General features: G+C 42.9%; 1 protein-coding gene across 3 annotated transcripts in view; it reads right to left on the bottom strand.

Moving 5' to 3' along the window:
- Nucleotides 1–17,100, bottom strand: part of LOC139416579 (E3 ubiquitin-protein ligase MIB2-like) — a 91,754-nt gene that overhangs the window by 57,867 nt on the left and 16,787 nt on the right. For all 3 annotated transcript variants that reach the window (XM_071165410.1, XM_071165411.1, XM_071165408.1), the window contains exons 2-3: nt 11,542–11,937; nt 9,591–9,762 (exon numbers count right to left, since the gene is read on the bottom strand). In XM_071165410.1, the coding sequence (XP_071021511.1) occupies nt 9,591–9,762; nt 11,542–11,764 (395 nt within the window). In that variant the 5' untranslated portion in view covers nt 11,765–11,937. The remainder of the gene's footprint in view (nt 1–9,590; nt 9,763–11,541; nt 11,938–17,100) is intronic.

Genomic DNA, 17,100 nt, shown 5'->3' with positions numbered 1-17,100 from the left:
GTTCAGCTTCCAGCAGGACAATGACCCTAAGCATACTGCTAAAGCAACACTAGAGTGGTTTAAGGGGAAACATTTAAATGTCTTGGAATGGCCTAGTCAAAGCCTAGACCTCAATTCAATTGAGAATCTGTGGTATGACTTAAAGATTGCTGTACACTAGCGCAAAACCCATCCAACAGGAAGGAGCTGGAGCAGTTTTGCCTTGAAGAATGGGGAAAAATCCCAGTGGCTAAAAGGTGGCACTACAAAGTATTGACTTTGGGGGGGGGGGGGGGGGGGGGGGGTGAATAGTTATGCACGCTCAAAAATTGTTTTGTGTTATTTCTTGTTTATTTCACAATAGAAAATATTTTGCATCTTCAGAAATCAAATGATACAAACCAACAAAAAAATATACTTTAATTCCAGGTTGTAAGGCAACAAAATAGGAAAAATGCCAAGGGGGTGAATACTTTCGCAAGCCACTATAGACCTAAAATCAACATTTCACAACATTTCACAGTATACCGTACAGTACACAGTATACACTTTTTAAATGTATTTTTCTAAATAAGCTTTGTTTTACAATTAGATACAAAAAGATCAAATGCACTGCATTTCAGAGAGTCAGCAATAATAAAATGAATTCAGGGCTTGTGAAATTATACCTTGGCTAAATATAAGCCTCCCACCACTATAAGACTCACTAATAATTTCTTTATTTTGTGAAAATAGTTGAACGTGCTTTTTCAGAAAAATTACTGATCTGGCTTTCAAGTCTATGAAAACTCCCTTTTTGTTACACATCTAATGACTTCCGGAAAAAAACAAGTTGCCTAAATCCAAACAGGGGATTCATTTTCAGGATGGAAAAACGCTTTTAGGTATAAACTTAAATGACTAAAACAAGATAAAGTATGTAGAAAAGATAATGGACCTATATATTTTTTGATAATATAATCTTTGAGAACTAACAATCACCAAAATAAAAGCTATACAGTAAGGGAGAATTGAAAAGTCCAAAAACAATTAATTTAGCTGCATTCCTTTTGTTATTATGTTTGAGAAAAATACACAGCATTGTCCATGGAAAAATGCATGGATTTGCAGGAAACTAGCTTTAAAACTACAATATTCTCTCCCAGCTCCATGGCAGAATACGTAGAATTGCAGGAAATTAGCCTTAAAACCGCCATATTCTCTCTCCGCTGTATGGCAAAATGCATAGAATAGCAGGAAATTAGCTTTAAAACTGAAAACATTTATCTCATCAATGTGCAGCGGTACAAGGAATTTGAGGTAGATAATGTATGTACATGAAGGCAGGGTATAGTGACTACTCATCAGGATAGATCAAATCAAACTTTATTTGTCACTTGCGCCGAATACAACAAGTATTCAAGAAGAGCGCAGTTCAAGAAGAGTTAAGAAAATATTTAGCAAATAAAATAAAGTAACACAATAACGAGGCTATATACAGGGGGTACCGGTACCGAGTAAGTGTGCGGGGGTACAGGTTAGTTGAGGTAATTTGTACATATAGATAGGTGTGAAGTGACTATGCATAGATAACAGCAAGTAGCATACAAAACAAATGGGAGAAGAAAATGTAAATAGTCCGGTAGCCATTTGATTCATTGTTCAGCAGTCTTATGGCTTGGGGGTAGAAGCTGTTAAGGACCCTTTTGCTTTTAGACTTGGCGCTCCGGTACCGCTTGCCGTGCGGTAGCAGAGAAAACAGTCTGACTCGGGTGACTTGAGTCTCTGACAACATTATGGGCTTTCCTCTGACACCACCTTTTATATAGATCCTGGATGGCAGAAAGCTTGGTCCCAGTGATGTACTGGGCTGTACGCTCTACCCTCTACCCGCACCTTACGGTCAGATGCTGAGCAGTTGCCAAACCAGGCAGAGATGCAACCGGTCAGGATGCTCTCGCTGGTGCAGCAATAGAACTTTGAGGCTCTGGGGACCCCTGCCAAATCTTTTCAGTCTCCTGAAGGGGGAAAGGTTTTGTCGTGTCCTACTCACAACAATAATAAGTGTAAAAAAAGAACAGAGTGTATAAGAGTGTGAGTGTGCATCTGTGTAATGTGGATGTACATTCGGAAAGTATTCAGACCCCTACCCGTTTTCCACATTTTGTTACGTTACAGCCTTATTCTTAAATTAATCAAATATTTTTCCCCTTCAATCTACACACAATACCCCACAATGACAAAGCGAAAAAAGGTTTGTAGAAAAAATATATATATATATTTAGACACTTGCTATGAGATTCGAAATTGAGCTCAGGTGCATCCTGTTTCCATTGGTAATCCTTGAGATATTTGTACAACTTAGAGTCCCCCTGTGGTAAATTCAATTGATTGGACATGATTTAAAAAAAGGTCCCACAGTTGACAGAGCATATCAGAACAAAAACCAAACCCTGAGGTCGAAATAATTATCACTAGAGTTCCGAGACATGATTGTGTCAAGGCACAGATCTGGGGAAGGGTACCAAAACACTTCTGCAGCATTGAAGGTCCCCAAGAACAGTGGCTTCCATCATTCTTAAATGGAAGAAGTTTGGAATCACCAAAACTCTTCCTAGAGCTGGCCACCCGGCCAAACTGAGCAATCGGGAAAGAAGGGCCTTGGTCAGGGAGGTGACCAAGAACGTCGATGGTCACTCTGACAGAGCTCTAGAGTTCCTCTGTGGAGATGGGAGAAGGATACCATCTCTGCAGCACTCCACCAATCAGGCTTTTATGGTAGAGTGGCTAGACGGAAGCCACTTCTCAGTTAAAGGCACAACAGCCCGCTTGAAGTTTGCCAAAAGGCAACTAAAGGACTATCAGACCATGAGAAACAAGATTCTCAGGTCTGATGAGACCAAGATTGAACTCTTTGGCCTGAATACCAAGCGTCACGTCTGGAGGAAAACTGGTACCATCCCTATAGTGAAGCATGGTGGTGGCAGCATCATGCTGTGGGGATGTTTTTCAGCGGCAGGGACTGGGAGACTGGTCAGGATCGAGGGAAAGATGAACAGAGAAAAGTACAGAGAGAACCTTGATGAAAACCTGCTCCAGAGCGCTCAGGACCTCAAACTGGAGAGGCAGTTCACCTTCCAACAGGACAACGACAGTAAGCACACAGCCAAGACAACGCAGGAGTGGCTTTTGGACAAGTCTCTGAATGTCCTTGAGTGGCCCAGCCAGAGCCCGGACTTGAACCCGAGGTAACATCTCTGGACAGACCTGAAAATAGCTGTGCAGCGACGCTCTCCATCCAACCTGACAGAGCTTGAGAAGATCTGCAGAGAAGAAATCATAGAAACTCCCCAAATACAGGTGTGCCAAGCTTGTAGCATCATACCCAAGAAGACTTGAGGCTGTCATCGCTGCCAAAGGTGCTTCAAGAAAGTACAGAGAAAAGGGTCTGAATACTTGTGTAAATTATTTAATTTAAAATATATATATAATTATAAATTTGCAAAAATGTCAAAAAAACGGTTTCTATTTGTCATTAGGGTATTGTGTGTAGATTGATGAGGTGGGAAAACAATTAAATAGATTTTAGAATAAGGCTGTAACGTATCAAAATGTGGAAAAAGTCAAGGGGTCTGAATACTTTCCGAATGCACTGTATGTGTGTGGGTTTATAGTTTGGGTATCAATAATTTACTATTTGGCTATCTGGCTATTTAGCATTCTTATTAGGGCTTGGGAAATATAAGTTCTCTCAGAGCCTGTTGGTCAGATGGTAGCAGAGTGAATAGTCTATGGCTTGGGTGGCTGGAGTCTTTGGCAATTTTTCAGGCCTTCTTCTGACACCGCCCGATAGAGTTCCTGGATGGCAGGGACCTCTGCCCAAGTGATGTACTGGACTGTTCGCACCACCATCCATAGCGCTTTTCAGTAAAGAGGGGTGCATTTACCATACCAAACAGGCGGTGATGCAGCCAGTCAAGATGATATCGATGGTGCAGATGAATAACTTGAGGATCCGAGGGCCCATGCCAAATCTTTTCAGCTTACTGAGGGGAAAGAGGCACTGCCTTGCCCTCTTCACAACTGTGCAGGTGTGTGTGGACCATGGTAAGTAGTTAGTGATGTGGACGCCAAGGAACTTGAAGCACTTCATAATTACAGATGTGATTGCTAGAGGGTGTTAGTCATTTAGGCTGATTAACTTGGAGCTCTTGGGAACAGGAACAATGGTTGTCAGCTTGAAACATAAAATGGGATTACAGACTGGGACAAGGATAGATTGAAAATGTTGTTGTAGACACTTGCAAGCTGGTCTGCGCATGCTTTGAGAACGCCTGGCGGCCTTGTGATTGTTAACCTGTTTAAATGGCTTTCACGTCGGCCACGGAGAACAAGCTCACATAGCCATCATGAAAAACCTGTTTACACACAAGCCAATTTATATTCCTTCTAAGCAGGCATAAAAGGCATTTAGCTCATTTGGGAGTTCTGCATCACTGGGCAACTTCTGCCCTTTGTAATCCGTTATCGTCTGCAAGCCCTGCCACATACGACGAGTGTCGGAGCCGGTGTAATAGGATTCTACCTGTCCATTTGCATGTTTGATGTCTCGGAGGTCATAGTGGGCATCTTATATGCTCGTACTCCTCAATGCAATCGAATGAATCCAGGAACATATCCTAGTCTGTACTAGCAAAACATTCTTGTAGCCTCGTGCCTGCTTCATCCGACCACTTCCGTATTGAGTACACTGGTACTTCCTGTTTGAGCTTTTGTTTGAAAACAGGAGAATAGGTTCATGGTTAGATTTGCAGAAGGGAGAACGAGGGAGGGCCTTATATGCGTAAACACAAGCCCATGTCTCAAGCACAAGCCCACGTGCTAGTGAGTAGCCAGCTAATATTTATATATTTCAAGTTTAGCAAACACATCTATTTGCTAGCTAACAAGGTAGAAGAGTTAAACTGTTATGAACAAACCCTTCTGTCCGTCTACAACTGTCTGAATAGCATGCTAGTCTGTCCACTTTGTTCAGATGTTGAAATCAAGTGGCATACCTTATGTATCAGAATGAGAATTTGTTGTACATTTATTTAAAAAAAAGACTAGAAAGCTAGTAAATCTAATTGTATTGTGGGTGTAGAGAAATGCTTGTGTTCCTAGCTCCAACAGTGCATTAGCATCTAATAATTCACAACAATACACACACAAATCTAAAAGTAAAAGAATGTAATTAAGAAATATATAAATATTAGGAAAGCAATGTCGGAGTGGCATTGACTAAAATAGAGTAGAATACAGTATATACAGTTGAAGTCAAAAGTTTACATACACACAGGTTGGTGTCATTAAAACTCATTTTTCAACCACTCCACAAATGTCTTGTTAACAAACTATAGTTTTGGCAAGTCGGTGAGGACATCTACTTTGTGCATGACACAAGTCATTTTTCCAACAATTGTTTAAAGACAGATTATTTCACTGTATCACAATTCCATGGGGTCAGAAGAACAAAGTTGACTGTGCCTTTAAACAGCTTGGAAAATTCCAGAAAACTATGTCATGGCTTCTGATAGGCTAATTGCCATCATTTGAGTCAATTGGAGGTGTACCTGTGGATAAATTTCAAGGCCTACCTTCAAACTCAGTGCCTCTTTGCTTGACATCATGGAAAAATCTAAAGAAATCAGCCAAGACCTCAGAAAAAGAATTGTGGACCTCCACAAGTCTGGTTCATCCTTGGGAGCAATTTCCAAATATCTGAAGGGACCACGTTCATCTGTACAAACAATAGTAAAAACGTTCTTTCCGGCTGCATGTAATAACACCAAAACATTTCTGAGTTAATAATGTAATAAATAACACATACAAAAACTTTAAAGTTACTTAGGAGCTAGAAGCAGAGCTACCATGGCTATCGGCGCCCTTTAATAATTTTTGGCTAAAATGCTGTTTGCGGTAGCCACCGTTTGCATTGACAGACTCATTTGGAATGCTTTTCCAACAGTCTTGAAGGAGTTCCCACATACGCTGAGCACTTTTTGGCTGCTTTTCCTTCACTCTGCAGTCTAACTCATCCCAAACCATCTCAATTGGGTTGAGGTCGGGTGATTGTGGAGGCCAGGTCATTAGATGCAGCACTCCATCACTCTCCTTCTTGGTCAAATAACCCTTACACAGCCTGGAGGTGTTTTGGGTCATTGTCCTGTTGAAAAACAAATAATAGTCCCACTAATCCCACACCAGATGGGATGGCGTCATGCTACAGAATGCTGTGGTAGCCATGCTGTTTAAGTGTGCCTTGAATACTAAATAAATCACCAACAGTGTCACCAGCAAAGCCCCCCCACCTCCATGCTTCACGGTGGGAACCACACATGCTGAGATCATCCGTTCCCCTACTCTGTCTCACAAAGACACAGCAGTAGGAAGCAAAAATCTCAAATTTAGACTCAGACCAAAGGACAGATTTCCACCAGTCTAATGTCAATTGCTTGTGTTTCTTGGTCCAAGCAAGTCTCTTCTTATTATTGGTGTCCTTTAGTAGTGGTTTCTTTGTAGCAATTCGACCATGAAGGCACGATTCCTTTGAACAGTTGATGTTGAGATGTGCCTGTTACTTGAACTCTGAAGCATTCATTAAAGGCTGGTAACTCTAATGAACTTATCCTCTACAGCAGAGGTAACTCTGGATCTTCCTGTGGCGGTCCTCATGAGAGCCAGGTTCACCATAGTGCTTGATGTTTTTTGCAACTGCACTTTCAAAGTTCTTGAAATTTTACTGATTGACTGACCTTCATGTCTGAAAGTAATGGACTGTCATTTCTCTTTGATTATTTGAGCTGTTCTTGCCACCAGACTTGCTATTTTACCAAATAGGGCTATCTTCTGTATACCACCCCTAACTTGTCACAACACAACTGATTGGCCCAAACGCAATAAGAAGGTATGTAATTCCACAAATGTACTTTTAACAAGGCACACCTGTTAATTGAAATGCATTCCAGCTGGTTGAGAGAATGCCAAGAGCGTGCCAAGCTGTCATCAAGGCAAAGGGTGTCTATTTGAATTTGAATCTCAAATATAAAATATATATAAAAAACACTTTTTTGGTTACTACATGATTTCATATGTGTTATTTCATAGTTTTGATGTCTTCACTATTATTCTACAATGTAGAAAATAGTCAAAATAAAGAAAAACCCTTGAATAAGTAGGTGTGTCTAAACGTTTTGACTGGTACTGTATATATTTGATTCTTGCGATACAGGCATATCGCATAATATAATACATTCGATATATCGATATACCCTTCTTCAGTGTGTAATAAATGACATCAACAGTACATTTAAACCAGAAATGGGATCCAATGGTTGGATATAGACGTTGACTAATTTAGTCGCCATTGTCTACCTTTATCTCCTCCTGTATCTCCATTCATATCGATAGGGTGTTGAATTCATAATGAAACTTTTTATAGATAAGCTTTTTGAAAGACGAATGCAACGTCCCATAATAAGCGTGTATGGTATGGGTGGAATGTTGTGTAAGCTGCTGGAGTATGTCTAAAATGCTCATGGCATGATCTAATGACGTATGGATGAGTTATGGTATGATGAGGTGTTGAAATATAAATGACTGGCTATATTTCATGCATATGGCATATTTGGCCAAAGGAGAACTGAAACTGGTTCAGCCTCCCACCTGACACCAATGTAGCGAATTTATAATGATGCCAATGGGAGTCATAGTTCAAATAAAGTGGGCTTCTCTAAAGACATGTGCTGTACCTCATGAGCTGTGTGAATACAAAAGGCACAAGTGTCTGAAATAGGCTAAGTAGCGAGGCCTAAAGAGATCTGAGAAAAACCATCAATGGCTCTTTGTATGTATCATTGTTGATGACATCTGTTTCTCAGAATCCTTAGTGGTCACGGTGGGAAAACATTCGTAGAATCAGCTTAATAAAATGTTCTCCATCAGGATGCGGGTTGCGTAAGAGCAAGGCCAGAGATGTCTGAAGGGTCTATCACATCACTGCCGGCCCACTAACTTCAGCTGAGTGACATTCTTTCATTCCACTTTAGACTGACTACTCCATTCTTGCTTAAAGATGTCTCAAGAGAGAAGGCGACAGATTCATAATGCGTTTGTACTGGGGTGACAGAGATCCCTTCAGAGACCCACTTCAAATTTGAACCTCCCTCTGTTGTTTTGGCGTCCAGATCGGGGCATTCAGGAGTTGTTGGTTCAATTCCTGCATGGTCACATGCACTAAACATGTGTTAACCATCAGCCGTTTTGGGTCAAAATCAAACAATCATTGCATTTCAAAACCTCCATCATTCATGTACTGGATTCAACTACTGAGATATCTAATCCTGCATTTGCCTTTACCCCTCTGCTCTGTTTGTTGATATAGAGAAGTTCATGTGTTTGTGGGAGTAATTTCATAAATGGTGAAGTAACCAAATAATGGGCTTTTGTTTCCCTCACCACAAAGCAGCAGTTTGGTGGTGTGTATGTTTACTACTCTCAAATCAGATCAACACACCCACCAGATGTATCAAGCCTCTTACTGAAGCCAGTGATATAAGTAGAAGATAGACATCTATTCAAAGGTTGAGATTTGCGGTCTAGTAAGGTAGTGAGCGTAAGTCCTCTGGTGGGGCTGAGCAGACTGATATAAGTAGAAGAAGATAAATCTATTTAAAGGTTGAGATTTGTAATCTTGTCAGGTAGCTAGAGTAAGTCCTACAGTGGGGCTGAGTAGTTTGTAAACATCCTCAAAATAACAAGACCGATAAGACCTTCTTGGGGCAAACTGCTGTCCACTAGTGCTTTCAAAGGACAGAAATCCAACATTTAGCCTTGTGTTTACTCTCCCGTCAGCTTTCAAGTCATGAAGTCCAGACTTAACTCGATGTGACACAAAGCAGTCACATTTAAATCAGATCTTATAAAAGCATACAGGCCCAATGTGATATCAATACCGTGGGCTAGAGAAATTGAGGCGGGAGTCAAAGTGAGAGGGGAAGGAGCCTCTGTCAAGACTGTATTGTACTGTACAGAATATGAGAGCTGACTGTCAGTGACAAATACATTTTCTCTATCTTCTCGATATGGGAGAATAATTTCAAAAAAATAATGCTTTTTTTGCATGTCAAGATGAAGACTCATTCATTCAGTAGTTCAGGCTACTTTAACCCTAAAAACCAGACACCATGTTTTGATTGAATAGACCTAAACTTAAGCAGCAATGACATACAGCCATTGCAGGTTTGGTGAATTTGTTCTCTGACACAGTTCCTCTGCCCTAATGTCTTTCACAATGTCTATGGACTCAAAAGTCTTCACTCACTTGAGGAAACTGCAACTATGTAAATGTTTAACAATCGCAGATAAGAGGGAATTGGTGCCACATAAGGAATTACTGTAGTATTGGCCAACAGTATTCTGCGTGGCATCACTAAATATATTTGCTTAAGTACTGCTCTCCCATATAGTGTTTTAGCTATACTACTGGCTTGGGTGGCTGTATAATACTGGGTGTATTGCACTAAATGATCGGGGAATTGGGAATCTTTGAGAAAAGATGTGGGGGGGGGGGGGGGGGTGACCATGGTACTCACGGTTGGGAGTGGGCGGTCTCATAGCGTTCAAAGGCGTGGCCCAGGTCGTGCTTGTTGTTCATGTAACACTGCGTGCACAGGTCGTAGTCAAAGCACACCTTACATTTCCAGCGCATCCCCATGATGCCATGCTTCTTGCAGCTGTCACAGATGATGTTGGAGTGGCGCACACCTGAGACAGAGAAAAGAGAGCGAGAGAGTCAGAGAGGTGGAAGGAGGTCAAGAAGCCTAGCAAATGAGACGCTTGACTGATGAAAGAGACGTCGAGAGATGCCGCTCTTCCTCATCCCTCTCCCTTGCTCTCCTTTTGACTCTCCTTCTCCCCCTTTTTAGGCTAAAATTGAAGCCTTATTGGCTTCTGAGGCTTAAAAATTATGTCTTTAATGGCACAAAATGCAGACTAATCCTGCCTTAGCACTTGGCATTTGATTCTAAAACAGGGCTGTATTGCCTGTCTCTATTTTTGAGTCAAAAGGAAATGGAGAAAGCATCGCAGAGCAAAGGGCATCTAAGTAAACACAAGCTTGAGGAAGCTTGCTTGAGTCATAGAGATGAGACATAAATACCTAAAAATTAAAAATGATATACAAAAAAATGAATCAAACTTGAATAGAGTTTAAAGCCGGGACTCAATTCAGAGCAAAATGTGCTGGACAGCTGAAAATGATGCTTTTAAAAAAGGCAATTTCCCCAACTTTCGCAGAGATCACATTCACGGTAAATGCTGTGCATGTTGCCTCAATCGGAAATGTCCTTTAAATGTCAAGCTTGCATGGATTAGATTGAATCCCGGCCTCACTGAATATGGTTTTATATACAGTAGGTTGTTTTATACACAATATACACAAGTACTAGGGATGGGCACGGTTAATTGAATATCTAGATATCCGAAAGGACATTAATATTTGATTACTTGAGTGTGCATTTCTGTAGAGAAAAATTATTGTAGGCCTATTTTAACAATGAAAAAGCTTTGTTATAAATTAAATTATCCTAGTGATATTGTTACCTTCAGGGATATACCATGACATTTGAAACACTTAAAACAAACTTGTGAATGTAGTTTTTATAACTGCATTGCACTACTGCTGTACATGTACCCTCCAGTATGCACTGACCTCGGGAATGCTATTTCCCCACTTCAATTAGCAATTACAGGCGCTCAACTAACAGAATTTCCATAAGACCTAACAGATCAATTCAAAACTCACTATAAAACCTTTTCATAACAGAATCAGTTCTATCGTCAAACTTCTCTTTCACTGTTGCTTTTAGCCAAAAACTACTCGGCAGTGAGTGTTGCAACCGAGGACAGAGGATTTTTACGCTCTACCATTCTGTGAGCTTGTGTGGACCACCACTTCGCGGCTGAGCCGTTGCTGCTACTAGACGTTTCCACTTCACAATAAACAGCACTTACAGTTGACCGGGGCAGCTCAAGCAGGACAGAAATTTGGCGAACTGACTTGTTGGAAATGTGGCATTCCATAACGCTGCTCCCGAGTGGTGCAGCGGTCTAAGGCACTGTATCTCAGTGCTTGAGGCGTCACTGCAGACCCTAGTTTGATTCCAGGCTGTATCACAACCAGCCGTGATCGAGAGTCCCATAAGGCGGCGCACAATTGGCCCAGCGTCATCTGAGTTAGGGTTTGGCCGGGGTAGGACGTCATTGTAAATAATAATTTGTTCTTAACTGACTTGCCTAGTTAAATAAAAGGTTAAATAAAATAAAATAAAAAATAAAAAAAACAGCGCCATGTTGAAAGTCACTGAGCTCTTCAGTAAGGCCATTCTTCTTCTGTCAATGTTTGTCTATGGTGATTGCATGGCTGTGTGCTCAATTTTATACACCAGCAACGGGTGTGGCTAAAATAGCTAAAACCACTAATTTGAAGGGGTGTCCACATACATTTGTATATATAATGTAACTTATATGCGTTTCAGTGCTCACCGATCTGGGCGTTGTCGTAGAGCAGCAGGTCGTAGGAGCCTTGGTAGCCTGTGCGGTAGTTGGTGCGCGTGCCACTGTCCCACTGCACCACCACCGTCTTGTCGGGTGTGGTGGTGCTGCCCTGCCGCCCGATCTCCACCACCGTGCCCACGTGGCCGTCACAGTCATCCTGGTTCCCCCACTTCCAGTCCAGGCCACGCACCACACGCATGCCTACCTCCATGCTGCCTCTGGGGCCTGCCAGGCCCGAGTGCCACGGCCTGGTGGGGTCGCCTCCGCTGCTGTTGCCGCTGCTGCTGCGCCTACGGGGCCTGTGCAGGGCAGGCCGGACCCACGCCGAGGGCAGGGTATGCACCACAGGTGGAACCAGGGGCTCCGGGACCAGATCAGGGGTGACTGAGGGGAGAAAGAGAGAAAAGAAGAAAAAAGACCAAATCAGTTGGGGCGCTGTCTACTAGAGAAGGTGTGAATCGTCCGAGGTGGTTTCAACAGACTTTTCCGTCGAGATGTTGCCGAAGACCCATCCGCTAGCCCCAGCCCACTAGCTTTCTGAATCGCTGGGTCTCCCGTTTTATTTCACTGTAGAGCCCCCAGCCCCGCTCAACATGCCTTAAATAGCTCTCTCGTCCCACCCCCCACACATGCGGACACCTCACCTGGCTTAACTGGTACCTCCAGGGACACAAACTACCTCATCGTCACTCAATGCCTAGATTTACCTCCACTGTACTCACATCCTACCATATCCTTGTCTGTACATTATGCCCTGAATCTATTCCACCGCACTCAGAAATCTTCTCTGTTTCTTCTCCGATCCCAACGCACTAGACGACCAGTTCTTATAGCCTTTAGCCATACCCTTATCCTACTCCTCCTCTGGTGATGTAGAGGTTAACCCAGGCCCTGTAGCCCCTAGCACTACACCTATTCCCCAGGCACTCTCATTTGTTGACTTCTGTAACCATAAAAGCCTTGGTTTGATGCATGTTAACATCAGAAGCCTCCTCCCTAAGTTTGTTTTATTCACTGCTTTAACACACTCCGCCAACCCTGATGTCCTAGCCATGTCTGAAGCCTGGCTTAGGAAGGCCACCAAAAATTCTGACATTTCCATTCCCAACTACAACATTTTCTGACAAGACAGAACTGCCAAAGGGGGCGGAGTTGCAATCTACTGCAGAGACAGCCTGAAGAGTTCTGTCATAATATCCAGGTCTGTGCCCAAACAGTTCGAGCTTCTACTTTTAAAAATCCACCTTTCCAGAAATAAGTCTCTCACTGTTGCTTCTTGTTATAGACCTCCCTCAGCCCCCAGCTGTGCCCTGGACACCATATGTGAATTGGTTGACCCCCCCATCTATCTTCAGAGCTCGTACTGTTAGGTGACCTAAACTGGGATATGCTTAACACCCAAGCCGCCCGACAATTTGAGCCTACAAGTCAACTGGGTTAGACAATCTGCACCCTCTCTTTCTAAAAAGTTAGCCACCAAAATTGTTTCAACTCCTATTTCTAGCCTGTTCAACCTCTTAATCTCACACAAATTGTCAAGGGACCTACCAAGTACAACCCTAAATCCGTAAACATGGGCACCCTCATAGACATCATCCTGACCAACTTGCCCTCCAAATACACCTCTGCTGTCTTCAACCAGGATCTCAGTGATCACTGCTTCATTGCCTACGTCCGTAATGGGTCCACGGTCAAATGGCGACGCCTCATCACTGTCAAACGCTCCCTAAAACACTTCAGCGAGCAGGCTTTTCTAAATCGACCTGGCCCGTGTATCCTGGAAAGATATTGACCTCATCCCATCAGTAGAGGATGCCTGGTTGCTCTTTAAAAATGATTTTAGCACCATCTTAAATATGTATGCCCCATTTAAAAAATATAGAACTAAGAACAGATATAGCCCTTGGTTCACCCCAGACTTGACTGCCCTTGACCAGCACAAAAACATCCTGTGGCATACTGCATTATAGCATCGAATAGTCCCCGCGATATGCAACCTTTCAGGGAAGTCAGGAACCAATAAGTCAGTTAGGAAAGAAAAGGCTAGCTTTTTCAAACAGAAATTTGCACCCTGTAGCACTAATTCCAAAAGGTTTCGGGAGACTGAAAAGTCCATGGAGAATAAGAGCACCTCCTCCCAGCTGCCCACTGCACTGACGCTAGGAAACACTGTCACCACCGATATATCTACGATAATCGAGGATTTCAATAAGCATTTTTCTACAGCTGGCCATGGTTTCCACCTGGCTACCCCTACCCCAGCCAAAAGCTCTGCACCCCCCGCAGAAACTTGCCCAAGTCCCCCCGCTTCTCCTTCACCCAAATCCCAGAGAGCTGATGTTCTGAAAGAGCTGTAAAATTTGGATTCCTACCTGTCAGCTGGGTTAGACAATCTGGACCCTCTCTTTCTAAAAAATTAGCCACCAAAATTGTTGCAACCCCTATTAATAGCCTGTTTAACTTATTTCGTATCGTCCGAGATCCCCTAAGATTGAAAAGCTGCCGCGGTCATCCCCATCTTCAAAGGGGGAGACACTCTAGACCTATATCTATCCTGCCCTGCCTTTCTAAAAATCGTTGAAAGCAAAGTTAACAAACAGATCACTGACCATTTCGAATCCCACCGTACCTTCTCCACTATGCAATCTCATTTCCGAGCTGGTCATGGTTGCACCTCAGCCACGCTCAAGGTCCTAAACGATATCATAAACGCCATCGATAACAGACAGTACTGTGCAGCTGTCTTCATCGACCTGGCCAAGGCTTTCAACCTTGTCAATCACAGCATTCTTATCGGCAGAATCAATAACCTCGGTTTCTCAAATGACTGCCTCGCCTGGATCACTAACTAGTTCTCAGAGAGAGCTCGGTTTGTCAAATCGGAGGGCCTGTTGTCCGGACCTCTGGCAGTCTCTATGGGGTTCCACAGGGTTCAATTCTCGGGCCGACTCTTCTTTCCTCTGTATGTATCAATGATGTTCTTCTTGCTGCTGGTGAACCTCTGATCCACCTCTACGCAGATGACACCCTTCTGTATACATCTGGCCCTTCTTTGGACTGTGTTAACAAACCTCCAAATGAGCTTCAATGCCATACAACACTCCTTCCGTGGCCTCCAACTGCTCTTAAATGCTAGTTAAACTAAATGCATGACTAGCATCACTACTCTGCACAGTTCTGACTTAGGTATTTGTAGATACAAATTCTGGTTAGACTGTAAACTCTCCTTCCAGACTCACATTAAACATCTCCAATCCAAAATTAAATCTAGAAATCGGCTTCCTATTTCGCAACAAAGCTTCCTTCACTCATGCTGCCAAACATAACCTCGTAAAACTGACTATCCTACCGATCCTTGACTTCAGCGATGTAATTTACAAAATAGCCTCCAACACTCTACTCAGCAAATTGGATGTAGTCTATCACAGTGCCATCCGTTTTGTCACCAAAGCCCCATAAACTACCCACCACTGCGACCTGTATGCTCTTGTTGGCTGGTCCTCGCTACATATACGTCGCCAAATCCACTGGCTCCAGGTCATCTATAAGTATTTGCTAGGTAAAGCCCCGCCTTTTCTCAGCTCACTGGTCACCATAGCAACACCCACCTGTAGCATACCCTCAGCAGGTATATTTCACTGGTCACCCCCAAAGCCAACACCTCCTTTGGCCGCCTTTCCTTCCAGTTCTCCAATGACTAATGAATTGCAAAAATCACTGAAGCTGGAGACTTCTATCTCGCTCTCTAACTTCAAGCATCAGCTGTCAGAGCAGCTTACCGATCACTGTAACTGAACACAACCCATCTGTTAATAGCACACAACTACCTCATCCCCATATTGTTTTTTGTTTGTTGCTCTTTTGTGCCCCAGTATCTCTACTTGCACATCATCCTCTGCACATCTATCACATGCTAAATTGTAATTATTTCGCCACTTTGGCTTATTTATTGCCTTACCTCCCTAATCTTACTACATTTGCACACAATGTACATAAATGTATCTATTGTGTTAACTGTACGTTTGTTTATCCCATGTGTAACTCTGTGTTGTTGTTTTTGTCGCACTGCTTTGCTTTATCTTGGCCAGGTCGCAGTTGTAAATGAGAACATGTTCTCAACTGGCCTACCTGGTTAAACAAAATGTCATAAAAAAAAAAATGAGACTCGGAATTTGAGCTTTCATTGTGACAAATAGTAATTGTTGCCAAGCAGCCTTTTCTGTAAATAAGCTATTCACCGCCACTTCATTGCTTAATCATTTTATGATCTTGACACATTTTAAAAGAGCAGTGAGACTAAGCCCTAAAACAATGATGCTCAACACTCATCCCAGAGATACTGTGTGTTTTAGTCGATGACTGCTGAAGGACAGTCAGTGAAGCAGCAGAAAAAAAGTATTAGGTCTTATTAACCCGATTACTGAAGCTCTGATTGTTTTTTTTCCCCTCATCCTTCCTGGAACATTCACTGAGCACCATGCTGTGACATGGGCTAACTCAGAGAGGAGCAGCTGGACATTAGACACCACTAACATGCCCCACTGCTCTACCCCTGACCTGACACAGCAGCCACACAGTCTACCACAAAACAGCTATACAGGCATGCCCTCATCATGAAGCCATGGCATGTAGCATGGCTTAAAACCCAACAAACACGGAAAAGGAAGTCTATATTCATGTGGACTGAGTCAGCAGAAAGGCAGTAACCTCCAAAGAGAGGGATTCCAATCAGTCAGCCAACCGGGCAGACTGCATACATGGCCTACTTTAGCCCGTCTTACATAGCATTGCTCTTCAAAGAGGAATGTCTCAGTTGACTGGTTGTTGAAACACTGACTGATATTCAACCCTCCGCATCTTCCTCGAGGACGCATGCTTAGATCCAGCAGACCGTCTACACAGCCACAACCAAAGAGGCTAAGGCACGTTAACAGTCAATTAATTCACAAATGCTATTCAGCGATGGTTTAACTACTATTGTTGAGTAGGGGGAAGCCTACCTCGGTTGTCTCTCGGCCAACACGTTTGGCTTTGGTTGATTTCTGTTGATCATGTTGGTGGTAGCATTATTTGATGCTGCTTCGGTGGTCTGTGTCTACAGTACACAAGAAGAATCTAGGGGAGCAACTGCATAGATAGAAGCAGGCAGTCCATCCACCTGTAGATGTGGACAGAGCAGACTATATCAGCCTGTATCTCTGCATCCTCCTCCTCTGCCTGGGCTGCCTACCATGGGCTTGTAGCCCTTATGTAACAGCCTAAAAATTGTGTGTGCAGGTGTGTGAGAGCGAGTCTAATAAAAACAAAAGCCTGTCAGAAATGGATTGGAATCTTAAACGCACTCAAATTTGATGCAATTATTCTAACCCACAGAATTTTGGACAGGTATTCCTTTAAATTGTCGCTACTTCACTCGAAATACTATTTCACACTCACAGCTTCCAATAACAGAAGGAACCTGCAACTATTAGGCTAGTTCTACCCACGCACAAAACACTACCTAGGAGGCTTCACGGTTACAAACATTCATTCACCCGGAGTGACACA

The sequence above is a fragment of the Oncorhynchus clarkii genome, chromosome 9, assembly GCF_045791955.1.
Source record: "Oncorhynchus clarkii lewisi isolate Uvic-CL-2024 chromosome 9, UVic_Ocla_1.0, whole genome shotgun sequence".
Classification (NCBI taxonomy): Eukaryota; Metazoa; Chordata; class Actinopteri; order Salmoniformes; family Salmonidae; genus Oncorhynchus; species Oncorhynchus clarkii.
Note: the sequence above shows the minus strand (reverse complement) of the source record. Positions and strands in the feature narration are given on the sequence as shown.